General features: G+C 37.6%; 2 protein-coding genes across 2 annotated transcripts; one reads left to right on the forward strand and one right to left on the reverse strand.

The window, feature by feature from the left end:
- The first annotated feature begins 179 nt into the window (after positions 1-179).
- On the forward strand, positions 180-14716 carry LOC112092948. Its single transcript, XM_024170296.1, has 25 exons — positions 180-325; positions 572-726; positions 1601-1710; positions 2832-2997; positions 3105-3205; positions 3443-3515; positions 3612-3747; positions 4352-4512; positions 5121-5245; positions 5348-5447; positions 7486-7582; positions 7791-7842; positions 7923-8024; positions 8109-8255; positions 8335-8497; positions 8606-8836; positions 8938-9092; positions 9685-9813; positions 9906-10023; positions 10178-10373; positions 10566-10677; positions 10759-10913; positions 11679-13116; positions 13315-13509; positions 13810-14716. Exons 2-25 carry the CDS (start codon positions 594-596, stop codon positions 14278-14280), a joined length of 4866 nt encoding a protein of 1621 aa, XP_024026064.1. The 5' UTR covers positions 180-325; positions 572-593; the 3' UTR covers positions 14281-14716.
- A 4073-nt stretch (positions 14717-18789) lies between these two features.
- LOC21394998 lies at positions 18790-23137 on the reverse strand. The gene is made up of 11 exons (XM_024170294.1): positions 23006-23137; positions 22749-22860; positions 22129-22236; positions 21904-22020; positions 21199-21732; positions 20804-21111; positions 20351-20450; positions 20159-20218; positions 19771-19854; positions 19563-19679; positions 18790-19355 (listed from the first exon to the last, which is right to left on the reverse strand). Exons 2-11 carry the CDS (start codon positions 22812-22814, stop codon positions 19053-19055), a joined length of 1797 nt encoding a protein of 598 aa, XP_024026062.1. The 5' UTR covers positions 22815-22860; positions 23006-23137; the 3' UTR covers positions 18790-19052.
- Positions 23138-23417: the final 280 nt, after the last annotated feature.

The raw sequence follows: 23417 nt of genomic DNA on the forward strand, positions 1-23417 counted from the left end.
TATTAATTCTAGTATTTAAAATTTAAATTTTTTATAAAAAAAAATATTAAAATATAATCAAAATCATGAGTTTAAAGATAAAATAAAGGAGCCTTAACAGTTCCCTTCTCAATTCAGTGGCTCAGTATTTGAATTGTTGGCCCAATAGGGTAAAGCCCATCTACTCCGTTGGTCCGAAGTCCGAATCTCCGATCTCATCGTCTTTCTCAGTCTTTCCTTCTCCTCTCCCTCTTTGCTTTCCTTGAATTCTCGACGTTCACAGCAATTCTTTCTTCTCAGCGTTTCTCCATTGAAATGACCTTCCGTTTGACGTAGTTCTCACCAGGTAATACCTCAAATTCCCCATAATTCCTCTCATCCAAGCAAGATCTGCTTCTTCTTCTTCTTCCCATTTTATCTCTCTTTCTCGATCTACTCCATTTCCATGACAATTTTGATTTTTATTAGGTCTAATAAGGTCTTCATATAATTTTTATGTATCTATATATATAGATGTAGTACATATATATATATATATATATGTATACGTTGTCTCTAGTTTCTGATTATGATGGTGATTTCGGCGATATAGGTGAAATCTGAGGAGAAGAGCGATGGAGTGGACGACGGTGCAGCATCTGGATCTACGCCATGTCGGACGCGGTCTGAAGCCGTTGCAGCCGCACGCCGCCGCGTTTCACCCTCATCAGGCGCTCGTCGCCGTCGCGATTGGAAGCTACATCATAGGTTAGAATTCCGCCATTTTCTCCTAGCTTTAGTCAACTGATTGAATTTTCTCAGATAGTTTCTGGATCGTTGTTTTCCAGTCAGAATCAATTGCATTTTTCGCTGTAAATTCGGCTTTTGATTGGACTCTTGCTATATGTTTGAACTTTTTTGTTTTCTTTTGTTGATTCTCTCTTTGTAGAGTATAACTTCAGCGCATAATCTTGGGTTTCTGTGTATGTTCGACTGTTTCGAGCACTATTGCATGTGAAAGTTCCTGTAGTAAACTAGTTTTTTGCTCATTTCTCTTACTTTCCTTTTGAATTTTACCTTTCTAGGAGCTACTGGAGTATAAAAAGGCCTATAATTGCTATTTATGCGATATTTAATTTTTTTTTTCTTGAAACTATAGACTATATCCGAGGTTCTCGGTAGTGGACTACTGGCATCTGTATCGTTATAGTAGGAACTGATCACGAAAACAAAAATGTGATAGAACTATTTATGGTGGGAAAGATTGGATTTTTATTTTCCATTGGCAAAAAGATGTGTTAAATGCTATATCAATCTTTCAGTCGTGCTCAGTGGACAGATCTACTGGATACTCTTTGTCATAGATGTCATATAATTATCAACCAAGAAATATTGTCAGTTTCTCTTTCTTTATGCTTGCTGAGCATGTCACACTTCCAAATTTATCGTTGATTAGCATGTATATCTAGAAAACGTTGAACACCTTGGCATTGATGAAGGATAAAAGGCTTATTGAACTTATAGGCTATTATTTATCTCGAAGCACAAGCAAGTTTTATTATTATAATTTAAAAGATTTTACAACTCGTATGTCTTTTTTTTTTGGGTCTTAACACAGTCTTCTCTTACAATTTGTATGCAGAATTTGATGCTTTCACAGGAAGCAAGATCTCGTCTATTCATATTGGCTCACCCGTTGTCCGTATGTCTTACAGTCCTACGAGCGGGCATGCTGTGATTGCCATTCTTGAGGTGGGTCTTCCATACGTGCTTCCTTTAGGCTGTTCTATAGTCGTAAAATTAAATTAATTGAAGATGAGATGCTATATGTGTTGCTTCTTACAAAGAGTTTAGTTTTGTGGTATCAGTATAACTGCAAAGCTTTTTATCTCACTAAGAATGAAATTCTTGAATCAAGTGCTTTTATGCTTGTTTGGAGTTTGAATAGTATCCATGAAATCTAATTTTAACATTGTGAAAGATTTAATTTGTGTCAACGTGATATGCTTTTAGTAGCTTTTGAATTTGCATCTTTTTCTTGGAAGATGTGCTTGAATAGATAAGTTTTCATTTTTTATTCTTTCGGTAGAAGATGGATTAGTGTGATGGGTAATATGTCTTGTGCTTTGGGAGATAGGTGGAACAAATAGGTGTTGTTGTACGCTTAAAGGAAAATGCTCTGCTTATAAACAGCAGAAGGCTGTGGAATATAGTGATTTATAATAGACCATTTTGCAACCCCAAGGGGGTTGCTTAAGTGGCTGTGAGGTCTTGGGTTCGAATCCCCTTGGGGCCACTTCCCATAGTTTGCCAAGGGGTTCCAGATAGGAGGGTCTAAATCCCCCTCAGGAGTTGCCAAGTGCTCTAAGAGGCTTGGACCTCCTGAGATATAATAATAATAATAATAATAATAATAATAATAATAATAATAATAATATTATTATTATTATTATTATTATTATTACCATTTTGCATAATGCTGAAACCTGCGATTCACCTTACACTTCTTGCATGGCCTGTATTCCATAAGAATTGAAATTTTCAGTGGATTCAAGCTCTGCAGCAACTATATAATCCCTCAATAGATTAGTCAAGTTTTCTATTGCATCCCTTTTGGTCCAAAAGATTGGATTTTATAATTTATCCATTAGATTAGGTCAATGTATATTTATTTGTTTGTTGTGCTGCGTGCTTTATGTATATTTCTTTCTACTCAGCTACCTTTTCTTTTTTCCTGTTGTTTTACCTTTTGGTAACAAGTATGGTAATGCTTACTGGTTGCTTGCTTTGGAAGTTCTAAATGGTTGTTAGTTTCCTATTTGTTATGCATATTTTCTTTCTAATGGAAACGTACTATTTTCTATATTTGGTAGGATTGCACCATTCGGTCCTGTGATTTTGATGCTGAGCAAACCTGCGTGCTTCATTCTCCAGAAAAGAAAATGGAACAAATTTCTTCTGATTCAGAAGTCCATCTTGCTTTGACTCCTCTCCAACCTGTGGTTTTTTTCGGATTCCATCGAAGGATGAGTGTGACAGGTTTTATTTGTTTGCTTACTTCATCTCTGATGGATATATTGTTGTGCGTTGAGTTATGCCTGATTGTTATTTGTTATTCTAACTTTTGATCATTTACATGCATGAAGTCGTGGGAACTGTTGAAGGGGGTAGAGCACCAACAAAGATAAAGACGGATTTGAAGAAGCCCATTGTCAACCTTGCTTGCCACCCTCGTCTCCCCGTTCTGGTATTTGGTTGAAATTATTTTTGATTTTTGCCTAGTTATAGATGCTGTTAATGCAATGTAATATATCTGATATACCCATCTGGGACTAGCCCAGATGGTTAGGGTAGAAGGGCCCAGGTTCAAAATCCGGGTGGTGCCAAAGGGGGCTTTCAATCAAAATATAATATATCTGATATACTCGACTCTTAGGTACATGAAATGCTTATCAATTTAATTTTCTTTTGTTCTTTTTTTCAGTACGTGGCTTATGCAGATGGTTTGATTCGAGCATACAACATTCATACCTATGCTGTTCATTACACATTACAGCGTAAGATGGGAATGTCATTGATTCTTTCTTGTTGCAGATGTAGTTAGTTGTATTTTTTTAACGGTATGTCCTTTATCATCTTTTTTCTTCTGCCAGTTGACAACACTATAAAGCTCATTGGTGCTGGTGCATTTGCTTTTCATCCGACATTGGAATGGATATTTGTCGGTGATCGACGTGGTACACTTCTTGCATGGGATGTGTCAACTGAGAGACCCAACATGATTGGAATGTAAGTTAATCATGGTAGCGAGCTAGAAGGATTTTGATTCTTGTAAAGACTCAATTCAAGAGATGTATTGGAATTTTGTTTAGTTCGTGAACCACCCTGTTTGTTTGACTTAATTATCTAGGCTTTGATTCCTTGTCTTATTTTGTATGTTTCATTTTCCCATTCGTTTAATTTTTGGTTTAAAATCGAATGGTTTCTTGAGGCTACAAAGCGGAAATGATATTTAGCAAGTTAAATGAAATCTTTATCACAGATGGAGCTAGGAGTATTTCGTAATTTGCATGTAAATTCTAGTGGACAGTTGACCTTAAATGGCCTTAATTTATTTTTGTACCTTATAAAGGCATTGGAACTTCTAAGGGCATTGTGTCTCCGGCTGACTGAAAAGCTATGTAGATAAAAACCATTTTGTGTTTGCTCCATATAGATTCTGGTTTTTAGGAATTGGAGTTTTTGGAGTAGTACCTCATCATAACTTAAATGTACTCAGTCATGTCTTTGATGGCCAAAACTATGATTGTTTGTGCTTTTTGAAAACTTTTGTTATATTTTAAACCTCTTTAGCTAATTAGATACGTATTATTCAATTTTAATTGCAAATCAGCACGCAAGTTGGTTCTCAACCAATCACATCAGTTGCTTGGCTCCCAATGTCGCGGTTACTTGTAACAGTATCCAAAGATGGAAATCTTCAAGCATGGAAGACAAGGGTCATACTTAATCCTAATAGGCCTCCAATGCAAGCAAATTTTTTTGAGCCAGCTGGTCAGTTGTTATATTTTACTCTTTCATCCTCATACTTTGAAATGTCAAGTTCCACACCCCCCCACCCAAACCAAAAAAAATAAAAAAAAGAAAAGTCATAATCAATGTTTATTTTTTTTCCTACAACTTTCTTCTTTCGTAATTTTGATAATTTCAAATTTTGTTTCTTTTCTTGTTGTAAGGGATTACATGTAGAGTGTGCAGTTAAGCTTTTTCCCTTTCAGTTTCTAGAGTTCGCATAGGATCCCCGGATTATAGTTTTTTTTTTTAAAACCGGCTTTTTTCTGGATCGAATGATAGAACTTTTATAATTGATTGTATACTTGAATTAATTAGGGGCTAACGCAGTATTTGCATGTTTGCATTTTTTTTTTCCACAAACAATCAATTATAAAAGTTCTATAATAAATCTCTGATGTATTTATACAACCATCTTCATGCTGTGCTTGCGGAGGTACAAATACAAAAATTTCACAGCAATATCGAGTCTTTGACAATCCCAAAGTTGCATGCACATACACGCTTTGGTTGTCTATGTTGCAAGTTGAAATTTTCTGTCATTACTCATTAGGTATTTCTAACTTTTATTACGTGCAATTGTTATGCAGCTATCGAATCAATTGACATCCCTCGCATCCTGTCTCAACAGGGTGGGGAAGCAGTTTATCCTTTGCCACGAATTAAATCTTTGGAAGTTCACCCCAAATTAAATTTAGCGGCGCTGCTTTTTGTAGTTAAGTAAACTACTTTCATAATCTACAGCACACATGAAAAACAATGAAACTGAAAAAGCAAATTAGTAACTTCCATATTTTTTTTCTTTTTTTGGTGATAGAATATGACAGGTGGAGATAATGTAAAAAATAGGGCTGCATACACCAGGGACGGAAGGAAACAACTGTTTGCAGTTTTACAAAGTGCAAGAGGATCTTCAGGTGATTGATTATTTAGCCCAACTGTTTGGATTTGCATGTTTTTAATTGCTAGTACACTTGGAAATTGATTATTGGTACAGATATCATAGTATTTCCAAAACTCTTCTACTGCAACATGTTTAGAAAAGCTAGTGCAGGTAGGCATTTTGCCTCTCTGAGGTGAGGTGTAAGCTTCAACTTAAAGTAGGAAAGACAGAAACATTGACATCCGTAATAAAAAGCCATAAATCGCGTCTCTATATGTTTATTAATAATCACATTGTCCCAAATTTTAAAAACTGGACGTGTATGAAACACAGAGAAATTGGCGGGCGTTTGTTATGCAGTAATCTTAAGGGTAGATGGGAATCTACAGGATTACCATATTGGGTAGTTGGTACAAGAATTGTCATTTATACATTCTTGGGAAAGTGAATCCCATGGGATTTATTTTACCTCAAAATTAGGTAAACTGAATACCACCCAACAAGTTGTTATTCAAATTTACGGGAATCTCAACATCATGGGAATCTCACCACCATCACCACTGACCACGTTCTGGCCCAGTCACTCAGCAGCTCCACCACTCACTAGAGGTCCAGCGAAGTTCAGCCCCCCACTCAGACAATCTCAGACGGCTGTCGTAGCCCACCATGACTTAGGGTCGCCATCACACTGTTGCAGCCCCATCACAACTCAGGGTTGCCGTCGCACTGTTGCAGTCTCCACCACCACCCAGACACTGGTAACAACTCCAGCACTGTCACAACCCCACCATGAGTCAGACCCTCTATTGCAAGTCAGAACAAAGAATCAAGACCCACAAAGAATAACGTCTTAAATTTGAGGGGAAAAAAAAAGTAAAAAGCCTTTGAGATCAAGCGGGTCAAACTCATATAGGTGTGTTGGGCGTATTATAAGATCGTGAAGATTGAGATGATATCTTACAAAATCAGATCTGTTTTCCTTAGAGCAATAGGGGGGAGGAGGGGAGAAGTGGAGATAGAAAGAAGAAACGACGGGGAGAGAGAATTTCTTTTCTAATTTTTTGCATTATTTATTTTCTAAAAGGAGTTTTTTTTTATTAACTAAATTTACCTATATCAGTTTCAATTAACGTAATTTATTCGTCTAAAAAATTAGTTAAAAGTTATTGCTTTTGGAATTTTTAAGTTTTTATTGATTTTATTAAAAAAAATATATTGCAATATCGTGAACAACCAAATACAGTAAAATAATATTCTTGGGAAAGTGAGAGGAGATTCTTGTATGTGATCAAACGTTGTAACACACGTTTCCTAGGAATCATATTACTTTCTATCACTTTCATAGTAATATGATTCCTACTGATTATCGCGTACCAACGCCCCCTTGAAGAAATTAAGAATTACCTAGCTATTGAGCATATAACATTTGCGAACGAAATTAAAAGGAAAAAAATCCCAAGTGTCAAGAAAAAGCATCTGTCCATCAGCCACGTAGACAACAAACTAGACATGTAATGAAAAGTAACTAAAAAATGTTGCTGTCCAATATTGTCTCTCACAAAACGTCCATAAAGAGTGAGCTTTTGTTTCTCTTGAACAGGCTTCCTCCCTAGCCAGCCAAAAGTCAAACTTAAGTGCAAATATGCCGAGGCTTTGTCTCTGTATACGCTTATCTGGAGAGGCTTAAACCTCTTATTTTGAAGCCTCAATGCTTACAATCTTCGCCTCAATTTTGCCTCTTAAAACAAATATACCTTTCTGTTGGTTTATGATAAAATATGGAGCATCTCCTTATTTTTCTTCCATTCCTCTCTATCGTATTTTTTCTGGAATCTTCTTCCCCATGATAGCACATTTTTAAAATTTTGCATTATCTGTAAATTGATTTCCTAATTTTATCGATACTCTAGTTTACTTACAGATGTTTAGTTTCTAGTTGCCAAACCCTATAGTTTTGTTGTTTGTAGCATGTACACACTATCAATCACCAAGCACGCACGCGTGCACACACATGCATTCGTGTGTATGTATGTATGTCTGTTGACTAGACTTATAGTAGAGGTACTTTGCAGCTTCTGTTTTGAAAGAAAAGCTTTCATCCCTGGGTTCATCTGGAATATTAGCTGACCATCAACTTCAAGCGCAATTGCAAGAGCATCATCTTAAAGGGTGAGATTACCCACTTGCATACAAACTTAATGATATATATTCGTTTGGTGATGATTGTTTGAGATATTGCTAGGTTGGTAACAAAATTTCTGGAACAAACTATTAAGAATATAGGCACATAGAGACGTGAACAGTCTTTTATTATTTGTTTCTTTGTTGTAATGCACACTGGCGCACACATAATGATTTTCTGTATTGTTTTTTACAGCCGCAGTCAACTTACAATATCGGATATTGCACGGAAGGCTTTTCTTTACAGTGTAAGTTGCGTTTGATCTACTCAACTTCTGTAAATGACTTCTTCATATTCTTTAGATTTACTGTTGTGTTGTTTATGTAGCATTTCATGGAAGGTCATGCTAAAAGTGCTCCAATTTCTCGGCTGCCTCTCATCACTATGTTAGACTTTAAGCATCACCTGAAGGACACTCCAGTTTGTCAGGTTAGGTTTCTTGCCATCATAGTGTTGTCTACTGTTTCAACTGCTATTATTGAGTTGTGAACGGCACCATTGGGTTACGTGCAGCCCTTTCACTTGGAGCTCAATTTCTTCAATAAGGAAAATCGTGTTCTGCATTATCCTGTTCGGGCGTTCTACGTGGATGGTGCAAACCTTATGGCTTATAATCTATGCACAGGAGCTGATAGTATCTATAAGAAACTTTATAACTCGGTAATATAAATGCTGTACTTTTTTAAATCAGCAATTTTTGTTTGGGTTGTAACCTTTATTCATCTCCTATATTTTCCAGATTCCTGGAAATGTGGAATACCATCCGAAATACATGCTTTACAGTAAAAAACAGCACATCTTCCTTGTTGTTTATGAGTTCAGTGGTTCTGCAAATGAGGTGGTTGTTTATTCGGAAAATACCGAGACTCAGTCAGCAAACAGTAAATGCACTACGGTGAAAGGTTTGCGTGATTCTGAATGTCTTAATTTTTCCTTGTTGCTAAAATACCTAAATATTTAGGTGGGAGAACTAATTAGTCATTTATGATTTGCATCTTTGAGTTTTGTAGGTCGAGATGCAGCATTTATTGGCCCCAACGAGAATCAGTTTGCAATTCTTGATGATGATAAGACTGGACTGGCTTTATATATTCTTCCAGGAAAGACTTCTCAGGAAAGTAATGAAAAGAACGGAGCTGTTGAAGATAACCAATCTCTGGACAATGATGGTGGTTCTATCCGAGGGCCCAAGCAGTTTTTATTTGAAGATGAAGCTGATCGTATCTTTTCTACTCCTTTGGGTGAGCAAAGATCTTTTTTATTTTATTTTATATTTTATTTTGGTATTTTTGAAAATTTTTTGTATAACATATATACTAACCATGGACCCGTGTGATTGTAGAGTCATCCTTGCTGTTTTCTTCTCATGGTAATCAGATTGGCTTGGTAAAGCTGGTTCAAGGATACCGCTTATCAACTTCTGATGGCCATTATCTATCAACCAAAAGTGAAGGGAAAAAGTCAATCAAGTTGAAATTAAATGAGACTGTACTTCAGGTCACCATTTAGTCTTTCAAGCCAACTTAAAGTGTGTGTGGTGTGGTTTTATTTCATTTTATTTCACTTTTTTTTTAATTCTTTTAAGTAGTCCTTTAAGAAGCTCCATATTGCTGTCTCTAAAAGTCACTTATCCAACATGTTGGAAATTTATTTCGCAACTAGTGTTAGCAGTTATACAACTATACAGCGTAGGCCTTGTAATTAGGGTCCGTATACGATGTTTTGGTTCTGGAAGAATAAGACCTGTTTTTCCCCTAAAGTGCATACCAAACAAGAAACATATTGGGCCTATTTTTGTATTGTGTAAATTTATCATATTTTCAGTTATGAGTTACCTATGATTTCGATACTGTTAACCTTATAGACATGGTATATATTAAAAATCCAGTATTGCGCCTTTCTCTAGGAGATACCTTTGACGTTGTTGAAAATTCTGTTATCTTTGAGTCAGTCTTATAGTTAATGGATATGGTTCCATCTCACATAGCAATTTTGAAATATTGGAAGTTATTTTATTTGAGAATGCTCTATGAGATGTTTGGTTGGTTTTGTGTCTATTGTTCAAAAAGCTCACTTTATTCACTGACAGGTTCAATGGCAAGAGACTCTTAGAGGTTATGTTGTAGGGATATTAACCACACAAAGAGTGCTTCTGGTCTCAGCGGACCTTGAGATCCTGGCTAGCAGTTCGACAAAATACGATATGGGACTCCCCTCAATATCCTTACACAACATCTAAATTTTTTTCCCTGTTTATTGATATATATGTATGAAGGTTATAAACGTGTTTAGCGCTTAACTTTGGTCCACTTTAGATCCCTGTTATGGGTGGGTCCGGCACTTCTTTTTTCTACTGCCACTGCAATTAGTGTGCTTGGCTGGGATGGGAAAGTGAGGACTATTCTCTCTATAAGTATGCCTCATGCAGGTACAAACTTAGGCTGCTGATGCTGGTTTTAATCGCCAATTCTGCAACATTGAGTGCTCTATTGGTCTATATCTCATAGTCTGCCATTCCTTATTCTACTATTATCCTTCTGACCCTTCTTTTCTTTCTTTTTTTTTCCTTTTTTTTTTGGCAGCTTTGGTTGGTGCTCTAAATGATCGTCTTTTGCTTGCTAACCCAACAGAAATAAATCCTAGACAAAAGAGGGGAGTTGAGATTAAAAGTTGTCTTGTTGGGCTTCTTGAACCTCTTCTTATTGGCTTTTCTACCATGCAAGAAAGATTTGAGCAGAAGCTTGACCTTTCAGAAATATTGTACCAAATTACTTCAAGGTTTTCTTATAACATGCTTATTCACTGACAGTTGTTTGGGACATTCATTATTCATTCACCATTTTTGCCTTTTACTCTTGGAAATTTTTGAACCTAGTGCCTTTTCCATTCTTTCTACATCTCAATCAAAGCATGCATGAAAGGTAATGACATGATTGAAATCTGACATCTCAAGTTACTGCCTGAATCAAGGTTTGACAGCTTGCGTATCACCCCAAGGTCTCTTGATATTCTTGCTAGAGGTCCCCCGGTCTGTGGAGATCTTGCTGTGTCTTTATCCCAAGCAGGCCCGCAATTCACTCAAGTAAGTGAATAGTTGCGTGTCATTTTGCAAATCTTTCTGTTCATTCAATTTAGTACTCAACATGTTGCAAACTGAACTTAGGTGTTGCGAGGAGTTTATGCTATCAACGCTCTTCGTTTTTCTACTGCCTTATCTGTTCTGAAAGATGAGTTCCTCCGTTCTAGAGATTATCCGAGATGTCCTCCAACCTCTCATTTGTTTCATCGTTTCCGCCAGTTGGGCTATGCTTGTATCAAGTACGCAGATAAGATATATTTCATTCTTATTTCTTATGCTATAAAGTCAATTCTAGTGACAGTCTCGAACGTACTTAAACTTTTTCTGTTACTGATTGCCTCTGTTTTTAATACTTTTCTTCATTGTACACTGACATGTATGATAGTGGTAATTTAGGCTCCTCTGTAAGCTACATGCTCTTAGGATAAGTGTTTCTGGTTTATATTCTGCCTAGTTGTGGGATTAGTTTTTCCCTTGACAGTGAAATAAAAATGGTAACTAAAAATTTGTTTGGTTGAGACAACATGGCATATAGTAGTTACATTTACCGTATGGGATTTTAGTGTTTCAGAGAAAAATTTCGCACAAATGATCATATGTTTCCATCCGTAACCTGGTTAGAACTAGACAGGTGTATTGATACTATCAGTTCAGCTTTGCTATCAGTGTTCTATTGCTGGTGTTATGTGGAGACAATCTAAACAACTGGGTATCATTTAGATATCATGATTATTACTTTGTTCTTCCTCTCTTTTTTAGTATTTCCTAACCAAGGAAAATTAGATGATTAATAATATCCAAAAATTTTGCAATGATGGTGATTGGAAATTCAATGACTTTTTTGTGCACTATACTTCTTTTTGCAATAAAACTTCTGTGTCTACCTTTTAAGTATCTCTTCAGTAAACTTATACTTTTTCCGCGGGGTTTTTTCTCCTATTGCTGCTGACTGATGGTTCATGTGTTTCTTTAAATTGGTATTTGATGGAACACCTGAATTGAAGGTTCGCTCAGTTTGATAGTGCAAAGGAAACTTTTGAAGTTATAGCGGACTATGAAAGCATGCTTGATCTATTTATATGCCACCTAAATCCCAGTGCAATGCGCCGTCTATGTCAAAAATTGGAAGAAGAAGGAACTGATTCAGAATTGAGGCGGTACTGTGAGAGGATATTAAGAGTTCGCTCTACTGGGTGGACCCAAGGCATTTTTGCTAACTTTGCCGCTGAGAGTATGGTTCCTAAAGGACCTGAATGGGGTGGCGGAAACTGGGAAATGAAAACCCCTACTAACTTGAAGGCTATACCTCAGTGGGAGTTGGCTACTGAAGTGTTGCCATACATGAAGAGTGATGATGGTACCATCCCATCCACGATTGCTGATCACATTGGTGTTTACTTGGGTTCAATTAAAGGCAGAGGAAACATTGTGGAAGTAAGGGAAGGTATCCTGGTGAGAGCACCTACACCTCCTGCAGGTGCAGACAAGCCAAATGGTCTTCCAACTGCTCTTGGCATTTCTAATAAGTCCAAAGCAGTTACGAATGGTGATTCGAAGGGCAATTCCTTGATGGGTCTGGAAACCCTAGCAAAACAGTTTTCTGGTTCCACTGCTGCAGATGAGCAGGCTAAAGCTGAAGAAGAATTCAAGAAATCCATGTACGGTACTGCTGATGGTAGCAGCAGTGATGAAGAGGGAGTGTCAAAAACTAAAAAGTTACACATTAGAATACGTGATAAGCCAGTTACTTCAACGACAGTGGATGTGAATAAGATTAAAGAAGCCACAAAGCAGTTCAAGCTTGGTGAAGGTTTGGGTCTGCCAATAAGCAGGACCAAGTCATTGACTAGTGGGTCGCAGGACCTTGGCCAGATTTTACCCCCGTCATCTACTACTAACAGTGCAACGGTGTCTGCTCCTGCAGTTTCTGTGCCTGCTGATCCATTTGGTACAGTCTCATTGACACAAACTGCAACAGTATCACAACCGGCTCCGATGGTAATGGGTATGGGAGTTACATCTGGACCCATTCCAGAGGACTTTTTCCAGCATACCATACCATCCTTTCAGGTTGCAGCCTCATTGCCTCCCCCAGGGACTTATCTTTCAAAAATGGACCAATCATCTCAAGGTATTCAAAGCAACAATGTAATGACTAACCAGGTTCCTGTATCTCAAGCTGATATTGGTCTTCCTGATGGTGGTGTTCCCCCTCAAACTGCTCAACAACCTGTCGTTACCCTGGATTCAATTGGGCTTCCTGATGGTGGTGTCCCACCACAACCCTCTGGCCAACCTGCTGGACTGCCACAGCCTCAGGCCCAGGCAACTCAGGTTCCAATTTTCACACAGCCTCTTGATCTTAGCGTCCTTGGAGTTGCAGATTCTGGAAAGCCTGCAGCACGTCCTACTTCGCCACCCTCCTCTGTGCGTCCTGGACAGGTAATACATTGATATCTGCATATTTTAGTCTATAAGATAAGTTCCGGAAGTGGATGGCTATCATAAGAGGTTTTCATCATCTCATAGGAGTCCTTTTAAAATTTCGTACTTCCCCAAAATCCTAAATAATCTATTGTTGCTCTCTTACTTTATTTGCAAGTTTTGTTGTAATAATGTTTGTGGATTTCCTCATAACAGGTTCCTCGTGGCGCCGCTGCTTCTGTATGCTTTAAGACTGGAATTGCCCACCTGGAACAGAATCAACTTTCAGATGCCTTATCTTGTTTTGATGAAGCTTTTCTTGCACTGGCAAAGGATCAGTCCCGTGGAGCTGATATTAAAGCCCAAGCAACCATCTGTGCTCAGTACAAGTTAGCAGTTAATCTTCTTCAGGTACAGTGGTTACAAGTCCTATATCAATTCAGAATGAGCTTTATTATTATTATTATTATTATCATTAGTATTAAATATTATTATCATTATCATTATTGTTAAATATTATAATAATAATATTATTAAATATTGTTATTATTATTATTATTATCATCATCATCATCAGCAGCAGCAGAAGTTATATCTCTGAACTTCTAATCCCGTAGTTGGAAAGGTATCTATGTGGTTCTCTTCCCACCCCACATCATGACGATGCACAATAAGTCAATAACTCAACACTTCTTTTGCGTTCTGCCACAGGAAATTGGGAGGCTGCAGAAAGTCCAAGGACCCAGTGCAATAAGTGCAAAAGACGAGATGGCGAGACTTTCTCGTCATCTAGGTTCATTGCCTCTTCTGGCAAAGCACCGGATAAACTGCATACGAACTGCCATTAAACGTAACATGGAAGTGCAAAATTTTGCCTATTCTAAGCAGATGCTGGAACTTCTTCTTTCTAAAGCGCCTCCAAGTAAGCAGGACGAGCTTAGGAGCCTAATTGACATGTGTGTTCAGAGGGGTTTATCCAACAAGTCCATTGATCCATTGGAAGATCCGTCACAGTTCTGTTATGCCACTCTTAGTCGTCTGTCAACCATCGGTTATGATGTATGTGATCTCTGCGGGGCCAAGTTTTCGGCTCTCTCGACCCCTGGATGTATTATTTGTGGCATGGGAAGCATTAAAAGATCAGATGCGCTCACAGGACCAGTTCCCTCACCATTTGGCTAACTTTAGGGGAGTTACAAACAGGTTGCGGCTTTATAGGCTAACTTGGGAAAACAGTTCCAGAATGTTGTCGTGCCTCGTTCACCCCATCAAAGTTGCCACTGCAAAATGCCCTTTCGAGGGTGTTGAATTTATAGTAGAGCGAGAAAATTGCAGCTCGGGGTTATGTATAATTTGTTTGTTGTGAGTTTGTTTTTGTGTCTCATTTTGCTGTTCATTAATAGCCACGCTGCTTATTGTCCTCGCCCATATTGTATTCTATTTCTTTTTTCCTTTTTCTTTTTAGAAAAGAATGGATGCCATTGATATTTTTAGTTTTGTAAAGTATTATTCTTTGTAAAATCATGGTCATGGATGCCTAAAATAGAGAGGGGGAAAAAAAATCAGTTTCTTTAACTGATGCGTGTGTAGGTTCCTAAGTTCTTGAAATGCAAAACTGCTATTCTTTTTTTTTTTCCCCTGTATATCTTAATGGTGTGCTGGTTCATTTCTATGCTAAGCTCTCTCTCTCTCTCTCTCTCTCTCATGTGTGAAAAATGAAAAGCGTCAAGAACAAGCATTTATTATGGCGGGAATAAATGTTGAATTGGTGGGGCCTGATATGTCGAGCTGCAGGTGCTGCATGTTTCCTAAAAGGAGAAAACAAAAGACAATCAGGAAGGAGAGAGCATCTCTGGCCCCCTTCCAGACGCTATGGACGATGAAAGGCATTATCTCTAGTGTGGTCAAACGTGCTGTGTCGGGTCGGCACAGCACGCTTGACCCCAGGCCCATTACGGGCTTGGGCTGTGCCTGGGCCGGGCCTGAGAAGAAAAATTCAGGCCCGGTCCAGGCCCTTGGCCCTAGTCCATTAGGGCCTGGGCTCATACCCTTCACGGGCCGGCCCCGGTCCTTGTATTTTTTTTTTTAAATTTAATTAAAAAAATATATCATACGCCCTAAAAGATGTGATTTTGTTGAATTGACGTAATAGGAGTACACATAAATGACTGTCTCGTTAAAAATCTTGCTAAGTAAAACCCGTGGGGAGATCGAGACAAAACCTTAGCGAAAGAAAAAAGAGTGCAGTAGTTAGGAATAGTAAATTACAAACCAAAGTGCTTCAAGAAAATTCTGTTATTTCTAAGTTAGAAAAATATTCTTGCATCGAATCATCTGTGTATTGTTGTTTTCGTCTTCTGGCATCTTCCTAGTCTTTAACGCACATTAGTCCCTCCAAGATATCTGGATGCATTATGCTTCTCTTCTTGTCAAGAATTCGGTTGCTTGTGCTAAAAGCTTGCTCCGATGCTACCGTTGACACTGGAGTTGTAAGAATGTCATGAGCTATTATGGACAGTGTTGGAAAATGATCGGTCTTGCTCTTCCACCACTGTAAGATGTCTAGTTTGTCGTCATCGATTACAAAATTTACTTCAAAATATTTGACTAATTCCGTAGACGCTTGTGTTGAGGACGATCCTGCCGTTTTCTCTTTATTCTTTAAGAAACTCCACGACGATCCTTTAGGCCCCGAACTGGTAGTTGACGATGAAGTTCCCTGTTCTTTTTGACCTGTGCTATATTTTGCTTCATACAAACTAAAAACTTTTTATAACATTTTCTTAGCGTCAGTAATACTTAGTTGCATATCTATTTCTAAATTCTCTGCAATAGCAGTCATAAATGATTCAGTTCCATCTACTCCGCACCTAGGATCTAAAATGGTCGCCAATGCATATAACATGGGACAACTTGACGAATAACTTTTAAATTTATTTTCCATTAAGTTAACTATATTTTCAAAAAGTTATGTATCCCTATAATAAGAAAATATTTCTGAAATATTAAATAGTTGATGTAAAGCTAAATGTGCAGTAGGATAATAAACTCCAGAAAGTAATTCAGTAGCATTGTAAAAAACTTATATAAATTTTAAAAAATACTCAGCAATCTGCCAATCAGGATCGAAAATTAAAATTTGATCGTTCTTACTGTTTACGTATGTTGTGATAAGCTGTGAATACGGGAGTGCTGCCTTCAACATTAAATATGTTGAATTCCACCTATGTCTCACGTCAGTTGGAAACTTTCTTGGGGGCATCTGGCTGTTCCTGCAATATTGTTTGAATTCTTGGAGCCAAGCTCCAGAACTAGATATGAATGAATGATTCTCTAATATTTGTAAGATTAGCTGAGATATGTTCAATTCCTGCCTGAACTACTAAATTAATTATGTGACATGCACACCGTTGATGAAAAATTTCCCCTCCAAATGCTGGTTTCAAACTATGTTTAAACAGATTAATTGCAGCTGTATTAGCTGACACATTATCAAAAGTAATTGTTAAAACTTTATCTTCTATCCCATAAAACCCAAAAATTTCCATTATTGTATTAAAAATAGCTGTTGCGTTATGAGGATATGGACATAAACGAAAACTAATTATTCTTTTTTGTAAAACCCAATCGTCATCAACGTAGTGCGCTGTGACACATAAATATCTAGTTTTGTTGCACCCCTCCCACAGATCAGAAGTGCAAGAGACAGTAGCATTAAAAGTCCTAAAATTATCTACAGGAGATTGTCTCATTGCATAAAAAACTTTCATGCAATCAGAACGAGTTGTGCTTCTACTTACCAGTTTAAATTGTGGGCAAAAGGTTGTCTGGATGAATTCTTCGAACGAGGCATCATCTGCAAAAGAAAGAGGCAAATCGGCACTAGCTAGAAATTTAGCTAGTGCCTCATGAGTAAGTTGTGCATCGTATGTAAAATTTTATAACCCCTGTGATGTGAGTGATAGTGTTTGTTGGCGGGAGTCCACACTCCCACCTTGGTGCAACGGTAGACATACTTTCCAATGTCTATCCAGATGACCAGTACCCCCACCATTTTTATTAGAAAAGTGATTTTTACAATATTTACATACCGCACGAATTTCCATCTCACATGTTTTTGGATTTGGTCGGGGCTACTCGGTGAAATGCTGTCATGCCGGAGAAGTTCGCAGTCTTTTTCCTCTGCTGCGTTCTCCAGCTTTCTCGTTGTGTACTGAAGCATTATCCACCGGAGCATTTTCTGGTTCAGTGGGGGTGGGGTTGGGAGGCATCATTTCATCCTCATAAAATGGCTCATCACCAAGCTCAGGAAGAGCAGTGAAATCAGGAAAGTTTGGAGCGGCCATTTCTGGAAATTGATAGAACTTGATTAAACTTTGTACATGAAAGAGCTAGAAAATGAATGAACGCGTGAGAAAAGCTTAGAATCAAAATCAAAGAGACAAGTTGAGAGATAAAATGAGAGTGAGATGAGAAGTTGAGAGTGAATTGTTGTGTGAGATTTATGGTGAAATTAAAGGGTATTTATAGGGATTTAGGGGTGAATTTTCAGTTTTTTGCCGTTTGGCCCTTCACGGGCCCAACGTGCGGCACATGATGGGCCTCCCGTTTGGCCTGTCATGTGCCAAACGAGAGGCATGTGACGGGCCAAATGGGAGGCCCGTCACGTGCCGCCCGTTGGGCCCGCGAAGGGCCCCCTGGACCAAATGAAATGGGCTGTTTCATGGGCCGTTTTGCGGGCTTGGGCCGGGCCGAACAAGGGCTTGGGCCGGGCCGAACAAGGGCCTTGCCGCGGGCCTCCACGTGCTTTGGCCGCGGGCTGAGAAGCTGAGGCCCAGCCCTAGCCCATTACACGTGCCGTGCCGGCACGGCCCGTAGCAGTAGCGAACCGGGCCGTGCTGAATCAGGCACTATTACGGGCTGGGCCGGGCCGTCCATGGACGACCCGGCCCATTTGACATCTCTATTTATCTCGCACATAAAGAATGCCTAACAATAAATCATATTTGATATAAAAATTAAGAAAATGTAAAACTAAAAAGAAAAATTTTAGAGAGAAATTAGAGTGAAAGTTTCCTTAATTTTGTAAAGGTATAGAAAATGAAGAGTTTTGAAACTTTATTTATAAAAAAAATTTCAACACTATTTACGGTTATTATTTACACAATAAGATTTTAACATGAACAATAATTTTGATTGATTTACACAATAACTTTAACTAAGATAGACAGCTACTATTTATAACGAAATCTCAATTGTAAAATTGTTTCTATCAAACGAAACGAAAAGAAAAATGGGGTTTGGTCTGTTTGGTTGGAAAGTCATTTTCACTTTACAGTTATTATATCTTTAGCCTCAAATTCGAATTGGTTAAAAAGCTTTTTAGGTCGAGGAGAGTTTGCCTCAAATATCATCGTCCTTTTGTTATAGTATTATTATCAAAATAGAAATTTAAGGCCCCGTTCATTTCGCTGATTCGAGTTTAAAATTCAAGTTTTGCTACAGTAAAAAGCTCTCACAAACAATCACATCTAACTTTTTTGTTACAGTAAAAAGTTCACATAAAATCACATCTCAATTCGAATTAAAAACTCGAATCAGCGAACTAAACGGGCCATTAGTGTAATCGCTGCTTTTAATCAAGACCAACAGAAATCCACCCTTTTTATTTATGAAAATTTTTTACTGGCTGATTCAAAAGCTACAATGTCTTACAAATCATTCAAGTGAAAGACATTGGCATCCTCAAAGTACGTTTATTCCCCTAATCCATATATGTTCACAAACCAATCATCAAAACCAATTTTGGGAGATGAACACTGCCCACAGATGCTCAAAAGAGCTGGATTATGTACTTTTTATCGTGTCGAAATATACACTAGTATGCGAAAAAGATTGCATCCAAAGTTCACAGCCATGGAAAGTGAGGATGAGAAAAGATTGGAAGAGATTTTTCAGCGGCGTAATAGCAACCTGAAGCTGAAGTCATATGGCATTGTTTGTGCCACCTGTGAAAGAGGCTGTCTTCCCCTTCTCTCAAGGCATTTAACTGCTTCATTTCTGACTTCTTTGGGCAGTTGAAGGCACACCCAATCAAGCAATGATTCCGTATCTTTTGCAAAGTCAAGGAGATACCAATCCAATAGTTTTGGTATTATTAGTTTGTTTGTCCTTGAGATACCAACTGTGGCCTGTAGATAGTCCCTTTTTGCTGCTTCCAACTCTTCCTCAACTTGAGAAGCCGAGTACACCCTCACCTTCATTTGACCAACATTAAAGATTTAAGAACCACTTAAAAAAAAAAAAAAAGAAAAAAGTTTTCTACATCAGTTGACTAAGACTCGGATCACTTTTCTCAAAGAGTTAAAGTAAAAAACGAACTGTGTTTTAATGAATTCTATTCAAGAGCGATGAATTAACTGTTTTTCAAGTTCATCTTTGCATAATTTTGAGACGGAACTTACAGCAGGAGAGGACCAACTTCCACAAGAGAGGGCGAATGTGACCAACGGCTCAGACCACTCCAATCCAAATATGGTTCGAGCTCTCATTTCGTCGTTTTTCGCAGCTTTTGGACAGGTCTGTTCAGCAGTAAAAACATGGTACAAATAAATTGTCAATGTAGGTTACTTTATGCAACCTATTAAAGATGAGATGTATGGATGTACTAACAAATTTCAAGTGGTAAGGCAGTCTCAAGATGAAATGCTCAATCGTAATTGCGTTCAGCAAGTGTCCCCCCACAGTTATTGTTGCCTGCGCCAAGCACAGTGAAAATGCGGTTACTTGCAGGATGATTTATCTGACAGTACTTGACATTATCAGAATACTAGATATTGGAAGCACAGTTTGTCCTCTGAAGTAATGTGGGGAAAACAAGCACAACCTTACAACTTTTATCTTCAAAAGCTGATAATCATGTGCCACTTAATAAATCTCATTAAAAAGATTTCGGTTGGGATATCAATCGAAAACGAATTAACAGTTATATCCGAGTACTAAAAATTGAATGCACTGCCTTTGACACTGTTCCACGCAACAAAAAAACTGTTGTTCTTACCTTTTGCATTAGTGATACAACCATTTCTGGGGTCTCTGGTACACCATGCTCTAGAAATGCCTACAAAATCAAACAATTTTTATTAAAAAAAAAACATGAAAATGGTAAATGAAATTCGATAGAACTCGCGATTTAAACACACTAACTTTGTTGGTCTTACAATTGCTAGTATATGAAGGAGAAACATCTTACATTCATCATGCAAGAATTATAAATGTTAATCCAAAATGCAAGCTTCTGCTGATGGTTAAGACTCTCCAAATTCACAGAGGCAAGCTTTCCGAGTAGGAACCTGAATGTGATGATCAATATAGTTTAAATTTGATGAGCAAAAGAATATATTCATATATCATATATCAGTAGGGGCAGAGCCAGAAAAATAAATAATAATAACAAGTGAGGGGGATGGGGCGCATGCTAAGACTTTCATCAGATTTCACATATAAGTGAAGTAAAAGATTTCACATGTTTAGAAATGAGGCAAACACAGAATTTTAGAATTTCAGATGGGCAAACTAAATTTTCATCACATATAAAAGTAAAAGAAAAAAAAAATCATGGTTGGGTAGCTGCCTATCCTCGACTGTACATGGTTCCGCCCTTCGTTGCATGATCAATGCATAGTTACAAATTATATTCACTTACTTGAGTCTGTGCATCAGAAACAATGCACTTGTTGTACGGCTGATATCAATTGAAGTAGCATCAATAGCACATAGATGCTTGTAAGGGCCAATATCTGCATTTCTGAACTCCAAGCATATTCCGTAAGGATCTCGAAACTCTGTCTCTCTATCCTTTAATGTACTCATTCTCAGCAAAATGTTTGACAAGCACTTGACAATATCCTCAGAGACTTTATTAGGTGAGCAATCAGCTTCAAGTACTTTGCTATCCGGTGATCCAGAACAACTCTCCTGTGCTCTTTCATGGTCTACCAGTCTGCTTTCTAGCTGGACAATCAGAAGATGCAATTAACACAACCGAAATGAGGCAGAAACTAGTTCTAACTTGAAAATTTCTAGCGCATCTTATAATACCTGTACTTTCAACGAATCTGGGGTCTTGTCCTTTTGTTCATGCTTGATTGGAGGTTTCTTCAATGGAGTCACCACTTTGGAATTTTTCTTTTCAGGGGACGCCTTGACGAAATTTGTCCACAACCGATTCTCTTTTCCCCGTGAATCTTCAGAGGGCGAAGAAGATGTCTCGGGTTTTCTCGGAGTTTGTCTTCCATTAACTTGTCTAGTGGAACAATTCCCAGTTCTGACTGAGATTGCATCACTGGGAAGTAGCCTTCTACTCGAAGTAGTTCTAGCAAGAGAAGGTTGAGACTTTGTGGCTGATGAACTAGTTGCGGAATTAAGCTCGAATTGGGGCAAAGATTTCGACCGTTGATGTTTAGTGATTTTCACCGGAGTTTGGTCCATCGAATCATTCGAAGTTTCCACATTCCTCTTGGATGACACATACACGGCTTCTTGATACAAACCTTGCCTAAAATTCACAACCTGTTCTTCAAGCCTAACGACCTCCTCTTCTAACACAGCCACTTCAGCAAGAAGTTCTAATGTCTGAAACCGAAAATTCGGCATACCCCATTACTTCAACATCACATTTTAAGCATCAAAAAAAGAACTTCTACATTCCCTTTTCTTGCCATTGGAAATAAAAGAGAAGAAGAGCAAGACATAACAGATACATAAGTAAGAATTATAATCGTAGAGTTACAATATAACACTTACATATGAAGGAAGATAAGGAGGAAGACGAGGTAAGGCTCCTAGAGGTCTAGTAAAAGCTCTTTCTAATGCTCTATGAACATTCTCTTCATGTCTAAGCTTCTTCTTCAACTTATCAACCTGTAAATTTGCCGAAAAGCACATCAACAAATTAAAATTTGAACAAAAAAAAGATAGTGGGAAAAATAAGCAATAAATTTTGCAAAAGAAATATATATGTATATATACATCTTGAAGCAAGGCCATTTTCCTTTCCCTGTTTGATCGACGCCTATTCGCCACTGTTTTCTCAGAACGCATGACTCTGCCAATGATCCGGGTCTCCATCTTCTCCTTCTTTGGAAATTCAAAACATAAAAAAATTATACACTATATATATATATATATATTAAATATCAAATATTATAAATATACATAAAAGGGGTCTATCTGCATGCCTGAGTAAAAAAGAAACCAAAAGAAAAGAAAAGAAAAGAAAAAACTATTCTTTTCTTGAGAGAAGTGAAAGAGAACCAATTCAGATTTGGATCAAAAGCACTTGCCTTTTTTTTTCCTTCTCTTTTCAGGTCATTAAGTGTAGAATTGGACAGTGTTTAAAACAAAAGGAAAGAATTAAATAGTGAAAATATATTATCTTTATGATAAATAAATGTGAAATTTAAGACGTAGCTTCTCTGAAAACAATTTAAAGTCCATTTTCTTTTTCAAGTAAGCTTCAACATCCATTTCGGATTGCCCATCAGACTCAAATAAAAAAAAAAAAAAAAAAAATCTTCTTCACGTCTAGAAATGAAGTTCTGAAAACCCAAACAAAAAAAAAAGAAAAAAAAAAAGAAGACAAAACTTACTTTATCATGATTTGAAGCAGCTTTCATGGCCTGAAGACTGGTGCTGCGGGCTCTGGTACTATTCATTTTCTTTCCCTTTTACTTTCCGGTAAAATGAAAAGGAAATAACATGCTACACACACACAAAAGGAAAAGGAAAAGAAAGAAAGAAAGAAAGAAAAAGCAATGGAATTAGATTCTTAGTAGGACTAGTAAGAAAAAAAAAAAAAAGACTGAAACGAACCACTCTACTGTCTAGAGAGAGAGAGAGTTCATACAAGAAAAAGAGAGCGGGAAACTTGAAAGCTGGAAAAATGGGAAATGGAGGAGAGACAAAGGCAGGCAAAAATGCCTGGAGATTAATAATTATTATGTCAATGTATGTTCATGGTTATTTATATATACATAGACAAATCTCGAACAGAGTGAAAAAGAAAACAACAAAAAGCTCTCTCTCTCTCTCTCTCTTATCTTTCTTTCTTTAAACCAGCGGAAGTGAAGAAGAAGAAGAAAGAAGAGAGAAAACGACGAGGTTTCGAGCTTGAAGCGTAATCCAAGAAAAAAGCGTAGCAGAGGGACAACAACAAGCCTCCACCGCCTGTACTATATTAATACGACAAACCATATCTCTATTTAAAAAAAGTAAATAATATTAATAATAAAAAAAGAATCTGAAAATTCAAATTACTT

Source organism: Morus notabilis, unplaced genomic scaffold, assembly GCF_000414095.1.
Source record: "Morus notabilis unplaced genomic scaffold, ASM41409v2 Scaffold214, whole genome shotgun sequence".
In the NCBI taxonomy this organism is placed as follows: domain Eukaryota; kingdom Viridiplantae; phylum Streptophyta; class Magnoliopsida; order Rosales; family Moraceae; genus Morus; species Morus notabilis.